General features: G+C 32.2%; 4 protein-coding genes across 5 annotated transcripts in view; 3 read left to right on the top strand and 1 right to left on the bottom strand.

The window, feature by feature from the left end:
* LOC110667020 (DNA-directed RNA polymerase III subunit 2) overlaps positions 1 to 269 on the bottom strand; it is a 31,345-nt gene extending 31,076 nt beyond the window's left edge. Inside the window, exon 1 of the mRNA XM_021827725.2 lies at positions 13 to 269. Coding sequence (XP_021683417.2) covers positions 13 to 53 — 41 coding nt within the window. The 5' untranslated portion in view covers positions 54 to 269. The remainder of the gene's footprint in view (positions 1 to 12) is intronic.
* An 814-nt stretch (positions 270 to 1,083) lies between these two features.
* Positions 1,084 to 4,252, top strand: LOC110667039 (protein MAINTENANCE OF PSII UNDER HIGH LIGHT 1). 2 transcript variants are annotated; one of them, XM_021827758.2, is made up of 4 exons: positions 1,084 to 1,449; positions 1,885 to 2,019; positions 3,376 to 3,709; positions 3,966 to 4,252. In XM_021827758.2, exons 1-4 carry the CDS (start codon positions 1,279 to 1,281, stop codon positions 3,974 to 3,976), a joined length of 651 nt encoding a protein of 216 aa, XP_021683450.2. In that variant the 5' UTR covers positions 1,084 to 1,278; the 3' UTR covers positions 3,977 to 4,252. The 2 variants fall into 2 exon arrangements, with proteins under 2 accessions (XP_021683450.2, XP_021683441.2); XM_021827749.2 differs by lacking the exon at positions 3,966 to 4,252 and having other exon boundaries at positions 3,376 to 3,954.
* A 637-nt stretch (positions 4,253 to 4,889) lies between these two features.
* Positions 4,890 to 5,868, top strand: LOC110667071 (putative RING-H2 finger protein ATL69). Its single transcript, XM_058150941.1, has one exon. The coding sequence runs from the start codon at positions 5,138 to 5,140 to the stop codon at positions 5,693 to 5,695; it is 558 nt and encodes a 185-aa protein (XP_058006924.1). The 5' UTR covers positions 4,890 to 5,137; the 3' UTR covers positions 5,696 to 5,868.
* A 5,090-nt stretch (positions 5,869 to 10,958) lies between these two features.
* LOC110667050 (uncharacterized) lies at positions 10,959 to 16,995 on the top strand. The gene is made up of 7 exons (XM_021827766.2): positions 10,959 to 11,239; positions 11,727 to 11,887; positions 11,963 to 12,201; positions 12,272 to 12,530; positions 13,409 to 13,588; positions 16,455 to 16,610; positions 16,704 to 16,995. The coding sequence occupies exons 2-7, from the start codon at positions 11,876 to 11,878 to the stop codon at positions 16,878 to 16,880; spliced, it is 1,023 nt and encodes a 340-aa protein (XP_021683458.1). The 5' UTR covers positions 10,959 to 11,239; positions 11,727 to 11,875; the 3' UTR covers positions 16,881 to 16,995.
* Positions 16,996 to 17,717: the final 722 nt, after the last annotated feature.

The raw sequence follows: 17,717 nt of genomic DNA, 5'->3' as shown, positions 1-17,717 counted from the left end.
GAAGAACCCTACTCTTGGTTTCCAGTAGAAGGGTCTGTCCGCATGAGACCCATGGATGCTTTGCTCTTGTTGCTAAAACCAAATGCAATAATAATAATTTAACGTTCGATTTTAATAGAATTGGAATCGAATTACTTGTTTTCTGTTCGATTTTCTTTTCTTCTCCCTCCCGTTCTCTTTGGATGAGAAAATTTCAGTCTGGAAATGGAAGAGTTGTGGAAGGGAAAGCGGTTTAATTTGTAGGTCGGTTACCACCATAAACCCCCTTTCTATGCTAAAACCCTATGCTAGTGGCGGCCTGAACCGGCGGTTCCGGTTCATCGGGTATGAATCTGAATCAGCTCTTAAGGTTCTCTCATAATTTTAATTTCAGTTTCAATTTTTGTTTTATTCAATCTAATTCAGTGCAGTTTTAATTAAATTATTAAACAAATTAAAGTATATTAATTTAAGAATATTAAAAATTAATTAATTTTTTAAAAAATCAATGATATATAAAATAATATTTTTTTAAAAAGTGCTTTTCCGTCCTAGAATCACAATGGGGCCACAGTCGAGCCATGTGGCCATAAGATGAGCTGATTTCATTTTGTGGTGTATTTAATATTTTTTTAAAAAAAATAATTAAATCGATCAGAATTTAATATATTTTGTAATAAATTATATATTTTTAATAAAAATTCAATCAAATAAAAAATTTTATTTTATTTATTTTGATTTTATAATAAGGTTAATTTTATTTTTTTATATGTGGTTCTATTTAATTTAATTTTTAAAACTCTAATTGAATTTATTCAATTAAATTTAGTCTGATTTGGTGAATAATTAAAATATATTTTTATATAATAATTAATTTATTAAAAATTTTAAATATATATAATTAAAATTAACTTTTCTATGTATATAATTTTTGCATATTAAAACATATCTCAAAATCAAAATAAAATAATTGGATGAGTGTAAAATATAATTATTAAATTATTTAAAATTGATTTTTTAAAAATGACAAATAATAATTATAATTAATAGTAAATTATGACTCTTTGTAGAGCTCAAAATCCAAGTCATACAAAAGCCACTCAAAGTCGACCACGCATGAGCCATCCATCGCCTCTAAAAAAAATCTCTAACTCCGTTCCTCTCTCTCACTCTCGCGTGCGCTAATTTAACTACAACCCAGAGAGGAACCCACGAGTCTGCGATTGCCACTGAAGTGTTTTGAGGCAATTTCTGCTAACCCTTTTGATTCTCTGATTCGAGGAAGAAGAAGAAGAAGAAATGGCATGTGCATCACAGGCAATGATACCAGCAAACACATGCACATTCACATCCCCGCGGCTCTTCAAGAATTGCCGATCCTTAAATAGGCAAAATTTGAAGCTTTTTACAGTTAGAGTTTCATCTGATGATGCTGATTGCAACGATGAAGAATGTGCTCCTGATAAGGAGGTATATTTATTCTTAAACTTTTCTAGTTCGTTGTTTTTCTTGTATTTAATTTATTCTTATATATCTGTGCAAGTTTGTTTCTTGCTTTTTGTTGTCTTTCTCTATTGGTTAAGAGTCTAAGCTAGTTTCTTTCTTTTTGAATTAATGAATATGATGGAAAAGTTGGAAATTATTTGGAATTTGGTATAATTTTTTTATTAACAATTAGCCCAAAACTTATGTTTCAATCTGATTTTTTTTTTGTTTTTGCAGACCATTTACATCTTATATTTTGTATGCTTTTATAACTTTGTTGAAAATAGGGACTAAATAATAATTAATTGCTATTAATTATGGCACTTGATTTCTAAAGGTATGCCTTAAGGTGAAGAATCATAAGAAAATGTTGTTCTACGTTGGTGATGTTTTGGTTTTCTTTTTATGATGAAAAAATAGGTTGGCAAGGTGAGTGTGGAATGGCTGGCTGGGGAGAAAACCAGAGTGGTTGGAACATTCCCACCACGAACTCGTGGTTGGACTGGATATGTTGAGAAGGATACTGCAGGGCAGACAAATATTTACTCTGTTGAGGTTGGTAATTTGCAAATGTTCCAATATATTGATCAAGCTTTCTTGTTAATGCTCCCTTTATTTGTTTATTTGTTCCCTAACACAGCACCTAAGCAGCTTAGCCTGTTGCTGCCAAATTGTTTAGAATTGGTACTGAGTACTGACAAAATCCAAATAACCAAAAAATATAAGATAATGAATGCTGCTCAATTAGTTATTAGAAGGGCAATGTGCCAATGTTGATGAGTTTATTCTATGACTCAAATATAAATTTTCATTGCATCACTTTCTGTTCTTTAAGTGGTCCACAATTATGATTTTGTTACGTTTCTTAGCTGATGAAGATCCATAAATCGGTCTGCATTTTTTTAAGCCAATAACAATAATGTTATAATACGCTTCTAATTAAATCTGACATTTGCTCTGAATTTGTGCCCCCAAACCCAACCCATAAAGTGCACAAGCCACTACGGAAAAGAATTCACCATGTATAGTTTGTGGTTTACTGAATGCCCCTACAAGTGTCTTCCTTTACTCCAACTAGTGTAACTGATATCTTAATAGCTTTGTGAGGTGGCATTTTTCTATAGGAGTGTAAGAGGAAATGGCTGATTCAACACCAAGCTACATTTTTTTTTGACAGCAGCTACATGCTGACTTCCTGCATATCAATTAACAATCACTGAGAGTGCAACACATTGGAGATCTTTTTTGTGGTTTAATTGTAATTTACCTTTTTAGAAGATTTTAGCTTAGTCATTGGATACCTCTTGAGAGATAGCCAATCTGGTTTGGCACCCAAAATATGAAGTTTAAGGTTTTGGGCCACATCATTTTTTTTCCATTCTGTAGACAGGTTGTAGGGCCAATGGGGTTCCAAGTGAATTACCCTAATGTTTCATGGCATTGTGTTACAGTTCCATGTTCAATTGTAACTACAGTTAACGAAAGAAGCAAATTATATATGTGTTTCAAGAAGCTATTTTGTTATTCATCTTTTTGTAATAGGTGCTCATGGTGTAGTGCTATTCATCCTGGATAAGCAGTTATGCTCTTGAGGCAATAGGCAATTGTTTGTCTTTTATTCACTTCATATAGGAAGTTAAGGTTCTGTTGTTGCATTAAGAGGTCTTGGGAAAAGATTCTTGATTGCAGCTGCATGTTCTTTTGCATTACTAAGACCAATGTGAATTGCAAACCATAATCAGCAGTCCCTGATATGGTTATTTTCTGAGATACGTAGATAATTTTCAATTTAATCAATGTTCCTGATTCCCATGCATGTATTCATCCAGTTTCTCTCTGTATATCTCTTTTTTGTTTCTATGCAGTAAGGAATTGTGCTATTGTTCATCTAATGGCTTCTAATATTTTCAGCCAACGGTATACATAGCAAAAAGTGCAATAAGCTCAGGAACTGCAGGTACTTCTGCCGATGGAGCTGAAAACACAAAAGCAATTTCTGCTGGCCTTGCCCTGATTTCTGTGGCTGCAGCTTCATCAATTCTCATCCAAGTTGGTAAGGCACCAACTGCGATGCAAACAGTTGAATACTCTGGACCATCTCTCAGTTACTATATCAACAAGTTCAAACCACCAGAAATAGTCCAGGCTGCAATGCCAAGCCAAGCTGAATCCTCCCCATTAGTACAACCAGAAAACTCTGCATCAGAAGCTCCCCAGATACTGGTTCAATCTCCTTCCACCTCAAGTGAGAACAGTATTTCTTAGGCTAATTAAGTTGGCTTATTTTCTTGAATTTAGAAACTTGAAGATTGTTCTTCTATACCACTGATGTATACTAAATCTGAGGTTATTTACATTACATGAAACACAAGAAGATGAAGGGAAACATCAAACATGGTTTTCATTGAACTGAAAAGTAAATGCCCCAAATGTTGTAAAAAGTTTTCTTCATTTGCTATATTTATTGTGAAATTGGAATTCTGATGTCTATTTTCTTTTAGTTGGAAATTAATGATGGTGATGGTGGTGGTAGTGGTAGTGGTGGTCAGTATTTCAGATTCAGATTGCTGTCTTTACTGGCTCCCTTCTCATCTCTTGGCTTTCACTAAACAAAAGGAAAATAACCATCCCTTTCTTGTTTACTTCTTCTTCTTCTTCCTTTCTTTGCCCATTTTGAGAAAGAAAGAAAGAGAATGACACTGCTAAGTGGCAATTAAAACCTAAAAAGTTTGATTTTGAATATTTTATTATTATGGAAGTTAAGGGAAATAAATATTTAAGTAGTAAACATTGGTTGGCTGGTCGCGTCATTAATTGCACATGTATTCAGTTATTTTTAATTTTAAAGTCTCAATCACATTTAAAGTTTACAGTTGTTTACATATGTGGTTGAATTACTTGTATTAATCAGTATATTAATACCATACAACAAAACATATTAAGTTCTTAACAATTAACCTCAAAAGTGCTGGATCAACTAGAAGATATGCATAACTTTCACTCTATTACATTGAGTGCTTTTTAGTTCTTACATGATATCAAAGTCTATTCTATATTCCAATTGTTTCATTGCGCCTGTCATCACATGTTAATAAGATTTGATGCGTGTTATTTCAGTGTAATTGTCTCAATCATAAATTTAAATTTTTGTATTAAATTAAGTATTTCTCAACAGTATTGAAATTTTATCTTTATTATAAGAAATGTTCCTTGTCAACGGGCTTGACAAGCTCCAGGTATCTCATATGATGTAGTAATTTCTTTTGTAGGCCCTTCGCAAACTTCTAAATATGCTTTAAATTCAACAAATTGAGGCAGATTACCTTGAAATCACCCCCTCATGCACTTGAATCAAACAAAATAATACAACAGAAGAAAAGAAAACTACTATTAAGCATCAATCACAATAGAGAACTCCAATCCAGAGAGTGAAATTGAATTTTCAATGAACCACCATAAATGCTTGCCTACTTCTTTTCATACTACTTTTCAACTCTTCAATTTTAAACCGTTGAACATTAACTCCAATCCCCATATCGCCATTTATATTTTTACCGCGGACCCCGCTGGGCCTTATCCCACTCATCTTTAAGTATCACTCTCTTTTCCACTTCCCATTTCGCACTCACATCTTCTTCTCCTCATCATTTCTCTCTCTCTCCATCTCTCTTATATGTCCACAGCTGATCCGCCTGTATTGGCATCGGTCCCGGCCACAGCCACTGCTGTCGGCCTTGGTTATGGTATCGCTATTGCCGTTAGCATTCTTGTCCTCATCTCCACCATAATGCTTGCTTCCTATGCTTGTGTAAGAGTTAAAGGTAATTCCAATGGTCATAGTGGCAATGGTGATGGTAACGAGGATGAGCTCGATGTATATAGGCCTAACCACCGATTCATTCCCCGTGACTCGCTGGAGCCCGTGATAGTAGTGGGCCTCGATGGACCGACGATTGAATCATACCCGAAATTGGTGTTAGGCGACAGCCGGCGACTTCCTAAGCCCAACAACGGTCCATGTTCAATCTGCTTATCGGATTACAGGTCTAAAGATACCATACGGTGCATTCCAGATTGTCATCACTGTTTCCATGCTGATTGCATTGATGAATGGCTTAAGATGAGTGCCACGTGTCCATTGTGTAGGAATTCTCCTGCTCCCTCGGCGGGCTCCACACCTATGGCCACTCCTCTGTCTGAGTTAGTGCCTTTATCCTTCCACTCCAGGTGATTAATTTGTACCAAGATAATTGTTTTCTCATTTTAATTTTTATTTGTAAAATTTATTTAATTTTAGTCTCTAATATTTAATTTTTTGAATTGGTTTTTTAGAATTAAGAAATTGGCCCCAATAAAAAGGATTTTTAACTATTTATGCCACATTATAATTATATTATTGTTTTTTATCTTGCATTTCATGATTATAATAACATGATTAATATCCCAAGTGGCCCTCATGCAGGGCAATGAATATTAATTAATACATGTTTCTACTCCTATAAAGTTGATGGAGACCATAGTAGTTGGCATGCCAACAAACAATGTATATAAGAGTAAATTATATTTTTTTTTTCTTTTATCATTTAAAAATAAGTATTCAATGTAATTATTATATGCAGAAAAATTTAGCTATAATTATTAATTATAATATATTTTAATATTTTTTATCATAATTAATAATTAAAATAATTTTATTAGAAATATATTACATTTGTTTACTTTTATTGATCGTTTAAAGTTTTTACATGATAATTAAAAAATCAAATTATTTAAATTTTAATAAATATTTTTTAATTTTATTAAATTATTTTTTTATCTCTATTAATTAAGAGAAAGTATTAAAAAGGTGTTAAAAAATTATATAAATATTTATTATATTTAGTAGAAATAAGAGTAAAATTGAAAAAAAATATATTTGATACTTTTTTATCTTCTTAAAATAATAGATAATTATAAAATAAAAATAATTTTTAAAAATAAATAAATAAAAACAGGCAAAGATAGTAATAATTATATATAGTAATTATTTATTATTTTTCTCTTCGTAGGACAATGCCTTTAAAGTATCCAATTGAATTTAGGTTCACATTAATGATGCATTTCTGATTATAGTTGGAAGGGACATCAAATTTAGGAGGAATAATTTATTGCCTTCCTATGGCAAGATCTCTAAAATAATTGAAAAACTAATAATTGAGGTGTTGCCCATATGCTTTAATTTTTGTGAAAAGACATAAGCCATCCAAGAGAATTATTAAGATTTGGAAATTTTTTATGAGAATCTAGTTCATCACATGCATGTTTTATGGTTTTTTTTTTTTTTTAATTGTATGTTGTATGATTAATCATTTATAATCTAAATCAATCACTAATTAATCAGAGTTGTGTTCACATTTATTGAAGTAAATTCCTCATAACAATGACCATTATAAAGTTCAAACTCCTAATTTTATAGGTAAAGTTTATTAAAGAGTTAGTTTTACTACATTAATTCAACTGATTATTGATTTACAATAGAGTAGTCTAATTGTTCTCTCATTTTCTTAGATAACGAAGGCTATTTGAATTTCCATTTGTTAAATATGGCATAAGAGTATGATGATCTATCCTTCATTACATACGTAATATTAACCATTTAGTCTATCTTGATATATATGTTCACAATATAACAATATTAGTTAATAACTCTGGTCTTTGATTCTCATTACTGTATGATTTCTTGTTAGGTTGGAACATGATCATTCCTGTGATTTTTAACTGGATTTACAATGCATATAGCAACTCTAATTTCCTTGATTTAGACTTTAATAATAATAATAAGGCTTACGTCAAGTAGCTAGCTTAGCCTTGCAGCTCTAAATAATTAGCTCTCTATTGACTCAATAATTAAAATTATTTTTAAAAATTGTGAGATTTCAAGTTAATTTTGTACGTATTACCTATGTTAGATCATATATATGGTTAATTAATTAGTTGTCTGTGTGCTGTTGGCATATATAAGAGGACAATGCAGAGTTGATTACTTTTATGATATTCTTGCTAATTATATAAAATCTGCAGAATCCATCACAAGTGTGTTAGGGATATTCCAAGTTTAAACTCACTTTGTCAAGTTAATAGCAACAAGACTCAATAAATTAAAGATTTCAATTTTTGTCCGCCTGGACTTGCTATTTGATCTTGTTCTACAAATATAAGACAGAAAAATGAACTCCCTCTCTGCTCTATCATGTAACTGGATAGGAACAACACATATAGGTAGGTATATTAATTAACGAAAAAAATTATGCCCTCCACCCATTTCAAGTGATGTTTCATAATTATTTTTTTATCTTATTTGTCATTTTAAAAATTAGCGCATCTAATATAAGTTCAAACTCATATAAAAATAAGTTCAACAATTGTTAGATTAAATATTTTTGTATCAAAATGTTTGTAAAATTAATTAAAGTGTATATATAGAATGCACAAATCTATATATAAATATTTAATCTGACGACTGATGAGTTTATTCTTATATGAGTTCATTCTTATATGAGTTCAAGTTCTTTATACTATATACTTTAAAAAAAATAAGAAAGTATTAATTATTTTTTTCTAGCTTTACCTTTATCTATTATTATTCTTAATTTTTTTTTCAAAAAAAAAAAAGCACTGAAGGCACCAAAGGGCTAGAATCGAAGATAATATGGATTTGCTCATAGGGATTACATAAGAATGAAGTTTTCCTGTCAGTTAAAGAAGCTAGCCAATGAAATGCTTGATTGAAAGAATGTTTAATGAAAACAAAAGATACAGAAAAAAGTAAACCAGTAACCATCCTGATATCTTAAAGAATACTTTGAATCAAACTGGGCTAAGCACCACCATGGGAGTTGTTAACAACAATATGATAATCTCCTTCAATAATTCCTTTTGCTCTGGCCCAAAAAGCTGCTTCTTAGTAGGCCAAAGATTCCAAAACCAGTGGGTTCACTATGTCTTCAACCTTTCTGAAAGTCCATCTACAAAAATTGTCATTACAATTTCTAGCGATGGCAGCTATATTACCTTCCGCCTCTTTGACATTAACAGCGGTATCAAAGTTGAGCTTAATGCAACCTCTCGACAGGAGAGAAGAGATCCCTTGAGATGATGGAGGGGGCAACTTGAACTTGAATGCTTTCCCAATGCAGTTATCTTTTTCTTATTATTTTTCTACATTTTAAGTGTACTTTAGTTAATTGTTAATATATTTATTTATACAAAAATAAGACTATCCCGTTATTTATTTAATTTTTGTACAAAAATCTTAAAAAGTATTTGAAATGGGACGGAGGATTAATTACAAATAAATTATAAGTATTTGCGCATAATTACATTTTAATAAAATAATTTTAATTTTGATTTATCCAGTGACCGAAATTGTTTTGGTGAAGACTAAAGCAAGGAGTGTTATTGCTTATATGGCTTGTCAAGTGAAATATTTTGTTTATTTTAAGTGGGACTCATATTATACATTAGTTGATAAAATTACACTTAATTTTAAAAATTATTTTCAAATTATCAAAATTAAAAATATTGAATTAAAATATAATTACGCTATCAATACCAAACTTGCAAGCAACAAAAATTAAACCAAAAGATATATACAGTCCACTCGAAGTTGGGGAAGGAAAACACAAGTCCGGACTGAGGAGGAGAGCCATCTCCTGCCTCCGGTAAATAAAGAGACCCTATGTCTCATAAAAATAAAGATAAAAACTCTCTAACAATTAGACAGAGCACGGTGGAAAATAATTTTTTTAATATTTATTTTTGATCTTAAAAATAATTTTTTAGCTCTGCACTTGCCAAACTAGCTGTATGAGATCAACAAGAATATTGACGCCAAGAACAGGAAGTGTCTTGCTGAAATGGCCCTTATTATGATGATGATCATCATCATCATCGGAGCGCAGATGTTGAATGGCTTTTCTCAGCCAAATTCTCTTCCTCCTCCTGCTGTTTCCACGAGACAGAGAAGAGACAACAAATCTCTTCCTAATTCTGGCAGCTGACTTGTGCCACCTTCTTGCCATCTTTGTCAGTTTATTGGATTTAATCATGCTGCTATATATTTTTGCTATACAACTAAGAATTAACGAAAACCCAGTTCAGCTTTCTAACTTAATTAAGAAATTATGATGAATTTATGCAACTTATATAATGCATGGTATACAAATTAATACGCGTTAATCTTTGTCTCATTAGTTAATTTCTGCTGTAAATTCTTTATGATAAGTTGTCATTTTGTCAAACACATTGGTGTAATCGCCATGGGAATCCATTTCATAGGTAGCCCCGTCTCATACTAATTACCTTTTCAATTGTGCTTAATTGGTTTCTCTATCTCCTTGATAAACACTTCAAATATTTATATTAAATGGCGAATAAGGATTTGCAAATTAAAAAAATTATTTGCAAAAATTATTTAAAAAAAAAATAAAGTAGCGATATTATGAAAACATCAAGATAATATTAATATGATAAATTTTCGAGTGAATTAATAAATTCAACAATATCGTATATATGATAAATAGAGAACTAATATAATGGCTATTTTTGGTGATTTCGAAATTAATTCCTAAATTCTAAATTAGGATTCCAACTATTTCAAAGCTGGCGCATCCTCTTCTGGATGGCTGGCGTAAATATCACAATATTTTAATTTAAAATAATTTATATAATATTTCTATAAATATTAACATGCTTAAAATAAATTAATTTATTTTTTTATCAAATTTGACGGTTCATTAAAAATAAGTATAAAATAATATTCTCATAAGAGAAAAAAATAAAAATATAAATCATGTTCAAAAATAAATTTAAATAAAGTAGAATAATAATCATTTCATTTTGATTTTGAACGACTAAAAATTTTTTTTATAATATTATTTTTTTGAAATTTATTATCTCGATAACTCACAAAAATATTAAATTACTAAATGTCAATAGAGAATGAATTATATTATCAAACTCTATTAAAAAAAATCTTTACTTATATTTGAGTCTCTAATTAAAAAATATTAATAATTAATATTATATTTTAAATTATTAAATAATTTATTCAAATATTTAAAAAAAATAAAATTCCACTGAAAAAAAAACCTCAATAAAAAGAAAAATAGGATCAAGCAATTGGTCTTATTCGTCTTATTCATCACATTCGGCTTATTGGAAAAAAAAAATGAAACTCTTTGATTTGTTTGAGATTATTTTTTTATTATTTAGGGTTACTGTTAAAAATAATATTTTAAATATATTAATTAAAAAATATTTAAAATTAAATGTGATAAATTATAGATATTAAAACATTAAATTATAAAACAAAAGTTTTCGAATTGTTTTTTTTTTATAACATTTAAAATGATGCCAAACTGGCACTTTTTTATGTGCTTTTTATAAAAGATATTATAGCTGTATTGCGCTTTTGGAGCACAAGACGCGTTAATCTTCTTTAATCAAACACTGGTGCAGCAGCCTACTCACAAACACTGCCTAACGGGTTCAATAGTGTTTCTTTACTCTTTATTCATTGACTTACGTTTCCCTATCCATTAGATAAAACCTCCTCAAAACCCTTTACTTATTCAAGATTTTATTTTTCTATCTATTAAATACCTGCTTTCATCGCTCAATTGATTCGTAATTGGGGTGAGTCTTCCAATGCTGCACATATATGCAGTTCACCCACCACGTCATCAACCCCAGAGGTCTTTACAATGACTGCTTAGTGCTTGAACTCTTCTACTGGGTATGTCTTTTTGCTTTCATTTATTTCCTTTTAGCAGTTTCTTTCTTTCATTTTCTCTTGATATTGCAATTGGGTTCCATCCATAAATGCATCTTTATGGTCTAGTTGGATTCTTGTGTTCTTTGGTTTGTTTTAGAATCCCATTGCTATTGGTTTAGGAAAATCTTTCAAGCTTTTCCCTTTTTCTTTGTTTTCTTGAGTATCTGCTTTGTATACTGGATTATTGGTTTTGCATTTTCTTGGAATCCCAATAGCAAATTGTACTCTGGTTTCTTTGGTGCTGAAGCAGAGGAACAGGATTGATTGATTAAATTTGTTTATTAAGAGTGCTTAGGTTATGGAAAATGAAATAATTGGCCGCCAATTTTATTTGTTTTGCAACCCTGTATAGGTCTCCAAGGCAGATGCATTTTTTTTTTCAATAATTCGTGCACTAATTTACATGCTCAGTCAACAGATTGTTTTATCTTCTGATTCCTTTTTTCAGCGTTATTGATGATATCTTGGAAGGGCACTGAAATGGCTTGCTTATGATATCTCAAGAGAGCATTAGAGTGGCTATTTATTATTTCAGTTACCATAACTAGCTCAATGAAATGATTTTCTGTCAGCATCTGTCTTTATACAAGAACACTAATGAACAAGGAGGTAAATCCTACAACAGTCATAATATTAAGTTCCCATTTAAGTCTTAAGAATCGTTGACAGTTGTCTTTTGTGCAGAGTATATTTTCTTCCAAGTTATCAAAGAAATCACCAACTCTTCTCTGGTTGGTTTTTCTTTTCACTGTAATGGGATTTGGATTATACATTTGCTATCTATGCCTCCAGCAGATCCCTATTCCTTTAAAACCAAAGGAAGAATTCATCAATGATATCACGAAGGCAACTTGTTACACCCATGACATCCCATCTGAAGAAATCCACTACATGCATTTTCCAAATCCCAGGACTTATAGGAGGTCAATCCTTCTTATACTTAGCACATGCTTCTTAATGTTTAGCCCTGACTTATCTACATGACTCTAACAGGGAGGAATGTGCGTGTACTCCAGTTCGGTCCTTTGTTATCATGTCTATGCAGAGATGTGGAAGTGGGTGGTTTGAGACTTTGTTAAACAGTCACCCCAATGTAAGTTCAAACGGGGAAATTTTTTCTGTGAAACAAAGAAGAAGCAATATGTCAACTATCAAAGCAACTTTAGATACCGTCTATGGCTTAGAATGGGTCAGCAGTGCTGCAAAAAATGATTGTGTTGCTGCAGTTGGATTCAAGTGGATGCTTAATCAGGTTTTATGAATCTCTTTTTCCTTGTCCTATTGTTTGTATTTATGATGCCAAAAATATGATTCTGTCCCATTGTGCGTCACTTCTGTCGCGTGTGGAATTATTTAAATGGGTCTTTGTGGTTCTGTCCCATTGTGCATTACTTCTGTTGCTTGTGGAATTATTGAAGTGGGTCTTTGCAATGCTGGCATAAATAAAAGAGTTTCATTGAGTTCCACACTGACTACAAAACTTCTAAGTTTCTTTTTGGGGGGAATTTCTTATAATGATCAAATTGATCTTCACCTAAAAGTTTTGCTGAAATTGGAGTGATTATTGAAATTCTCAAACTTGTTTTCTGCTCTCTTTTTATTTTTCTTCTATCCTTTCTTCATGTGTTCTTATATGAATATATGATTAATATTAATGTATAAGGTGATTTATTTTTTAACAAATAAGAATGAGAATTGCCTGTAGTAGCAGGACATTCCTATGAGCTTGCTTGTGTGTATCTTGAAGATGACTTGCGAAGTTCTAATAGGGTGACACTTTTTACATTTTATGTTTCAATTATACACTAAGTTCAGATGTATAGGCCATATAGGGACTAGGACAGGTCCTTTTGTTCATATTTTCTCTTAGCCTCAGGTTGCTTTCATTGGGCCATCCATATGTTCTATTTAGCATCTTGTTTCCTATATGCTTCAGGTTAGAGTGAGATTTTCTCCCTTCTTTTTTCCTACATATTGAGATCTTCCCAGGAGCTGAATAAATGATATTAATCATTTAACTTTCATTTGATAATAAAGTTTCTATTTGTGATAATAAAATTTCTGTTTGAGATAAGGATGCTTCTTCTGTTAATTACATTCACTGCTTTTCTTCTTGCATTTTTTTTTCAGGCTGTAATGATTTATCACAGAGAAATTGTCAATTATTTTAAGCAGAATGGTGTATCTGTGATATTTCTATTTCGAAGAAATCTTTTGGGGAGGCTTGTATCTGTGCTGGCCAATGCCTATGATAGAGATGCAAAGCTAATTAATGGCACCCATAAGTCTCATGTGCATACAAGGGAAGAGGTCTCTCTCTCTCTCTCTCTCTCTCTCTCTCTCTCTCTCTCTCTCTCTGTCCCCTCCATCCAAGTGTTTGTGTGATTATGCTCATGTGCCTGCAAATTTCTGTGCCCTATGTGAATCCATTCCATAACTGATAACCCATGGTATATTTGTCACTTTCATTACATATTTTGTATCATAGAAACAACTCTTGATTGTTTGGTGATGCTGTAATGGATTCTTGGGTCACTGGATGGATTTTGTTGGATGGTTATTGTGTTGCCTGAAACAAAAAAAGAGGTGAGGTCAGTGGCTTGACGGTAAACACTTCGATGCTCAATTTTATTGCTTGAAAGCATCAGAACAGTAACAATGCTAGAGAATGTAAAACGTACCTGAGTAGGCTCTTGAGGCCTATTTATATTGTGATAAGAGATAGATAGCTCTAATCCAGGGAATCTGTTGGCCAATCCCGAGCTTTTTGCTTCCGTATGCAACGGAATTGTATTATGTTAGTGTGATTCTCAGCGAGGATCACACTTAACATTTTCAACGGCATTTGTCTTCATGCCACATCATACCAAGCACAGTCTTACCATTCCTAGCTCTATCTTGATCAATTTTATGTTGTCCAAGCTGCAACCTAATTGGATGATCTAACCTGTCTCTTTATATTTGGAGATGGCCAGTCCTCGACTAATACCAAATCACCTGTACACAGGCTGACTTGTCATTAGATCCAACTTATTTCAGATCAGTTCGGACTCAATGGATCCGACCTAACAGAAAATGGATTTTGGGATGGACTATATCATTAGCCGACCTACTTCAGATCAGGTCGGCCTTGGTAGATCCAACACAATAGAGATCGCATTCTGGGATATCTTTTGGTTATAACCTCATTACTGGTTCCCTCTTTATCTCACATGATCAACTAGTGAGGTGAATGAATGAACCGAGTAGAATTGTTATTTGAATTCAGCCTCAACTCAATTACAGATCTTACATTCTTAAACTCTGGTCCCACTGAACTCGGTCATGTTTGAGCTTTGCTTCATTAGCAATGACTATAGATTTTGTTTGTTCATTTTCAATTCTTTGTGGTCTTTTATGAAAATAAAAGTTTTTTGTGGGGCTGGGAGCCTGTTAAAACGGGGTCCTAGGCTCAAAAAGGTTTTGCCTATTGATGTGGACACTTCTCTACTTTAATCTGCAACTTTTATTTGGATGCCAGATGTGTTTCCACTAGATCAGAAAGCAGAAATACTTCCATTTCAAGAGGATGGCATGCTTGATGATGTCACCTTATCAATCATACCCATCTTAATGGTAGCATCTTTCCGTTAGAACCAACATTTAAGGGACTTGAATGAGAAAGCTTCAGGGGAAATCTCTTGGGCAGCATTTTATGGAAAAAATCCCTCAATGAAGGCATTTTTAGCATAGCTTCTTCTTCTTCACTCTCTCACTTAACCTTCACCACAACTTTGGCTTCTTTCACATGCCATGTTTCCCAGGTGTTTCTGGCATTTTGACACAGTGATGTTCTTTAAGATACTATTGTACTCTGATTGCAAGACTGGTATTCACCATGTTAAGTGCCAGCAACTTCCCGGATCCTTTGTTGATGCATACAATGCTTTAAATCCCAGAATAATTTGCTGGAGAACAATTAGAGAACCAGTTTGCTGGTGCTGGTTTTACTGCACTGATAAAAATACATGAGACCTTAAAGAATTGAAGATATCTTGTGAGGGAAGTGCACTCTAGCAAATGAAGGAATTGTAATTGTAGCAAATCCCTGAATGAGGGGGAGTTTAATAATTTTTCTTCATTTTCATAATTGGGTTTGTGTGAAAGGATAAACAGTAAAAAAATCTCACATTTCCATGAAAGTTTGCTGCTCTGCTAACATGACAGGTGGAGAATTGGTATATCTCTAGCAGAACGAGATTGCTTTTGTATGATTGAACTTTCCTTGACTGTGTTGTTCCTATGCAGCTTGTGTTAGGGAGTTTAGTCATCTTTTAGAGTGCCTTGAAACAAACATATAGTGTATAACACAACCAGCATTCAATTTATATCGCATCCTTATCATTGCTTGAAGAGTGATTGTTTTTGGGTTCAGTAAGAAAATTTTCTTGCGTTCCCTCTTGAAGTTAAAGGAGAAGCATGAAAATAGCAGCTTGTTTATGTGAATAAAATTTTGTCCTTGTATAGTTGCAAGGACTTTATTATTATGTTTCAAAGGAATTTCTGTTTATTCTTTTTATCAATTTGGGTTTTGCTTGAATATCACCAGCAAGAGAATGTCTAATTTATTATGTCTTTGGCGTTAGGTGGACTCTTTCTCCATCTCATTTGAATTTTGATATGCTTGTTTCATTGTTCTCAGTATACTTATCCTAGATATAAAATACAAAAGCATGGTAATCAATGACAGAATGTAAGTGACAGAGAAATTGGCAGCTTTTCTGTGTAATACTATCTTTCTTTTTATTTCAATGATCTTTAACTTCAAATTTTGCCAGGCAGAATGAAAGAAATCACATTCTAATTCATGTCATAGATGGAAAGAAAAAAGGTTCATTGTTGTTCATTAAGTACCTATGAATCATTCCATGTGAGTGAATAATACACGAATATGTTAATTTGAAGGATTCAAGGTGAGTTACTAAGGAACTATTAAGTTAATATTTGGTTCTTGATATTAGGAGACTGGTAGTCATGGGATTGTGATTCATTTTATTGTCGACTTGGTTGTATATGAGATTCTTAGTTGAATAAAATGATGTCAGTTCATTCCATCTTAGAATCTTTTAAAATGCTTCTCCTTTATCAGTATTTTTTCCAACTTTCCATGCACTTATCCATTTATGGTTTATTACAGGCTGATTTACTTGCACGATATAAGCCTACACTTAATGTTAGTTCCTTGATATCAGACCTTTCCAATGCTGAGCTTATCAAGGCAGAAGCTTTGGAATACTTCAAGAACTGTCGCCATTTAGTTTTGTACTATGAGGACCTCATGAAAAATCCGAAGGTAAACTTGGCAAATGAATCCAACGTGACATCATCTCTTTTCTTGCTTTTTATTGGAAATATGAATATTTTATATCAATTTTACTGTACGCAGGCTTTATATGATGCTCAAGAGTTTCTTAGAGTTCCGTTTAGAAAGCTAGTGAGCCGCCAAGTGAAGATTCATGTCAAACCTCTTTCAGAACAAATTAATAATTGGCAGGAAGTTTATAGGACACTTCAAGAATCAAAATATGAATATTTGCTACGCTACCCAGATAATATTTCATAGTTTGAATTCTGGTTTCTGGATAGGTGCACTGTAAATTTCACAAATATGAAAAATTCCAACATCTTGTTGTAATTTGAATGGAAGAGTAGAGAAGGAAGACAATGTCTTTTGACAAGGATTTGCCTATCTTGTTAGGTTTTCTCCAGGAGAAGATCAACGCCATAATTTGATGAAAGACGTACTCCAAAGAGTATCCAATTCAATCTATAAAGATGTAACTATGTCTTCAACCATATCCAAATCTCAACTTAAGAAGAAATGTTAGGAATTGAATATTTGCGTGGATGCCTGTCTCTCCCGTTCCTTGTCAAGAATTGCTCTGGAAGCACATTCACTATTATGTTAGAGTACATATGGTATCAGGCCTTGAAGTGCAATTTGCATACACGGGAACAAGTGGGATAAGTTGGCTGCCTCTATCTGTTTCTTTGATTGGAGCTTTTTAGTTTGCAGTGTTAGAGGAACTGAAGAAGTAAAAAAAAAAAAAAAAAAGAATTAGATCAAGAAAGTCATCAATTTATGATTAACTTTTTACACTATTTGTCAAAATATTTTTGAGCTAGTTTATATGAACAAAATTTAAGTACCTTCCTATGCGATCTTAAAGGTGCACTCTTTCATATTAGTTTGATGTATTTAAAATTTTTAAATAAAACTAAAATGAGAATCAATAGAGTCAAATCCTAATTGATAAAAAATGACGCATCCATTCTTGTTCATCATAGCTGAATCAAATTAACAAATCTTTTGATATTGCTTAAATCATAGACAGCTATCTACCTTTTTTTTTGTGTGTGTACTTAAAGGAGGAAGGCAATTCCTACTTCTTTACCATGT

This window comes from Hevea brasiliensis, chromosome 1 (assembly GCF_030052815.1).
Source record: "Hevea brasiliensis isolate MT/VB/25A 57/8 chromosome 1, ASM3005281v1, whole genome shotgun sequence".
NCBI lineage: Eukaryota > Viridiplantae > Streptophyta > Magnoliopsida > Malpighiales > Euphorbiaceae > Hevea > Hevea brasiliensis.
This window is presented reverse-complemented; position numbering and strand designations above follow the sequence as displayed.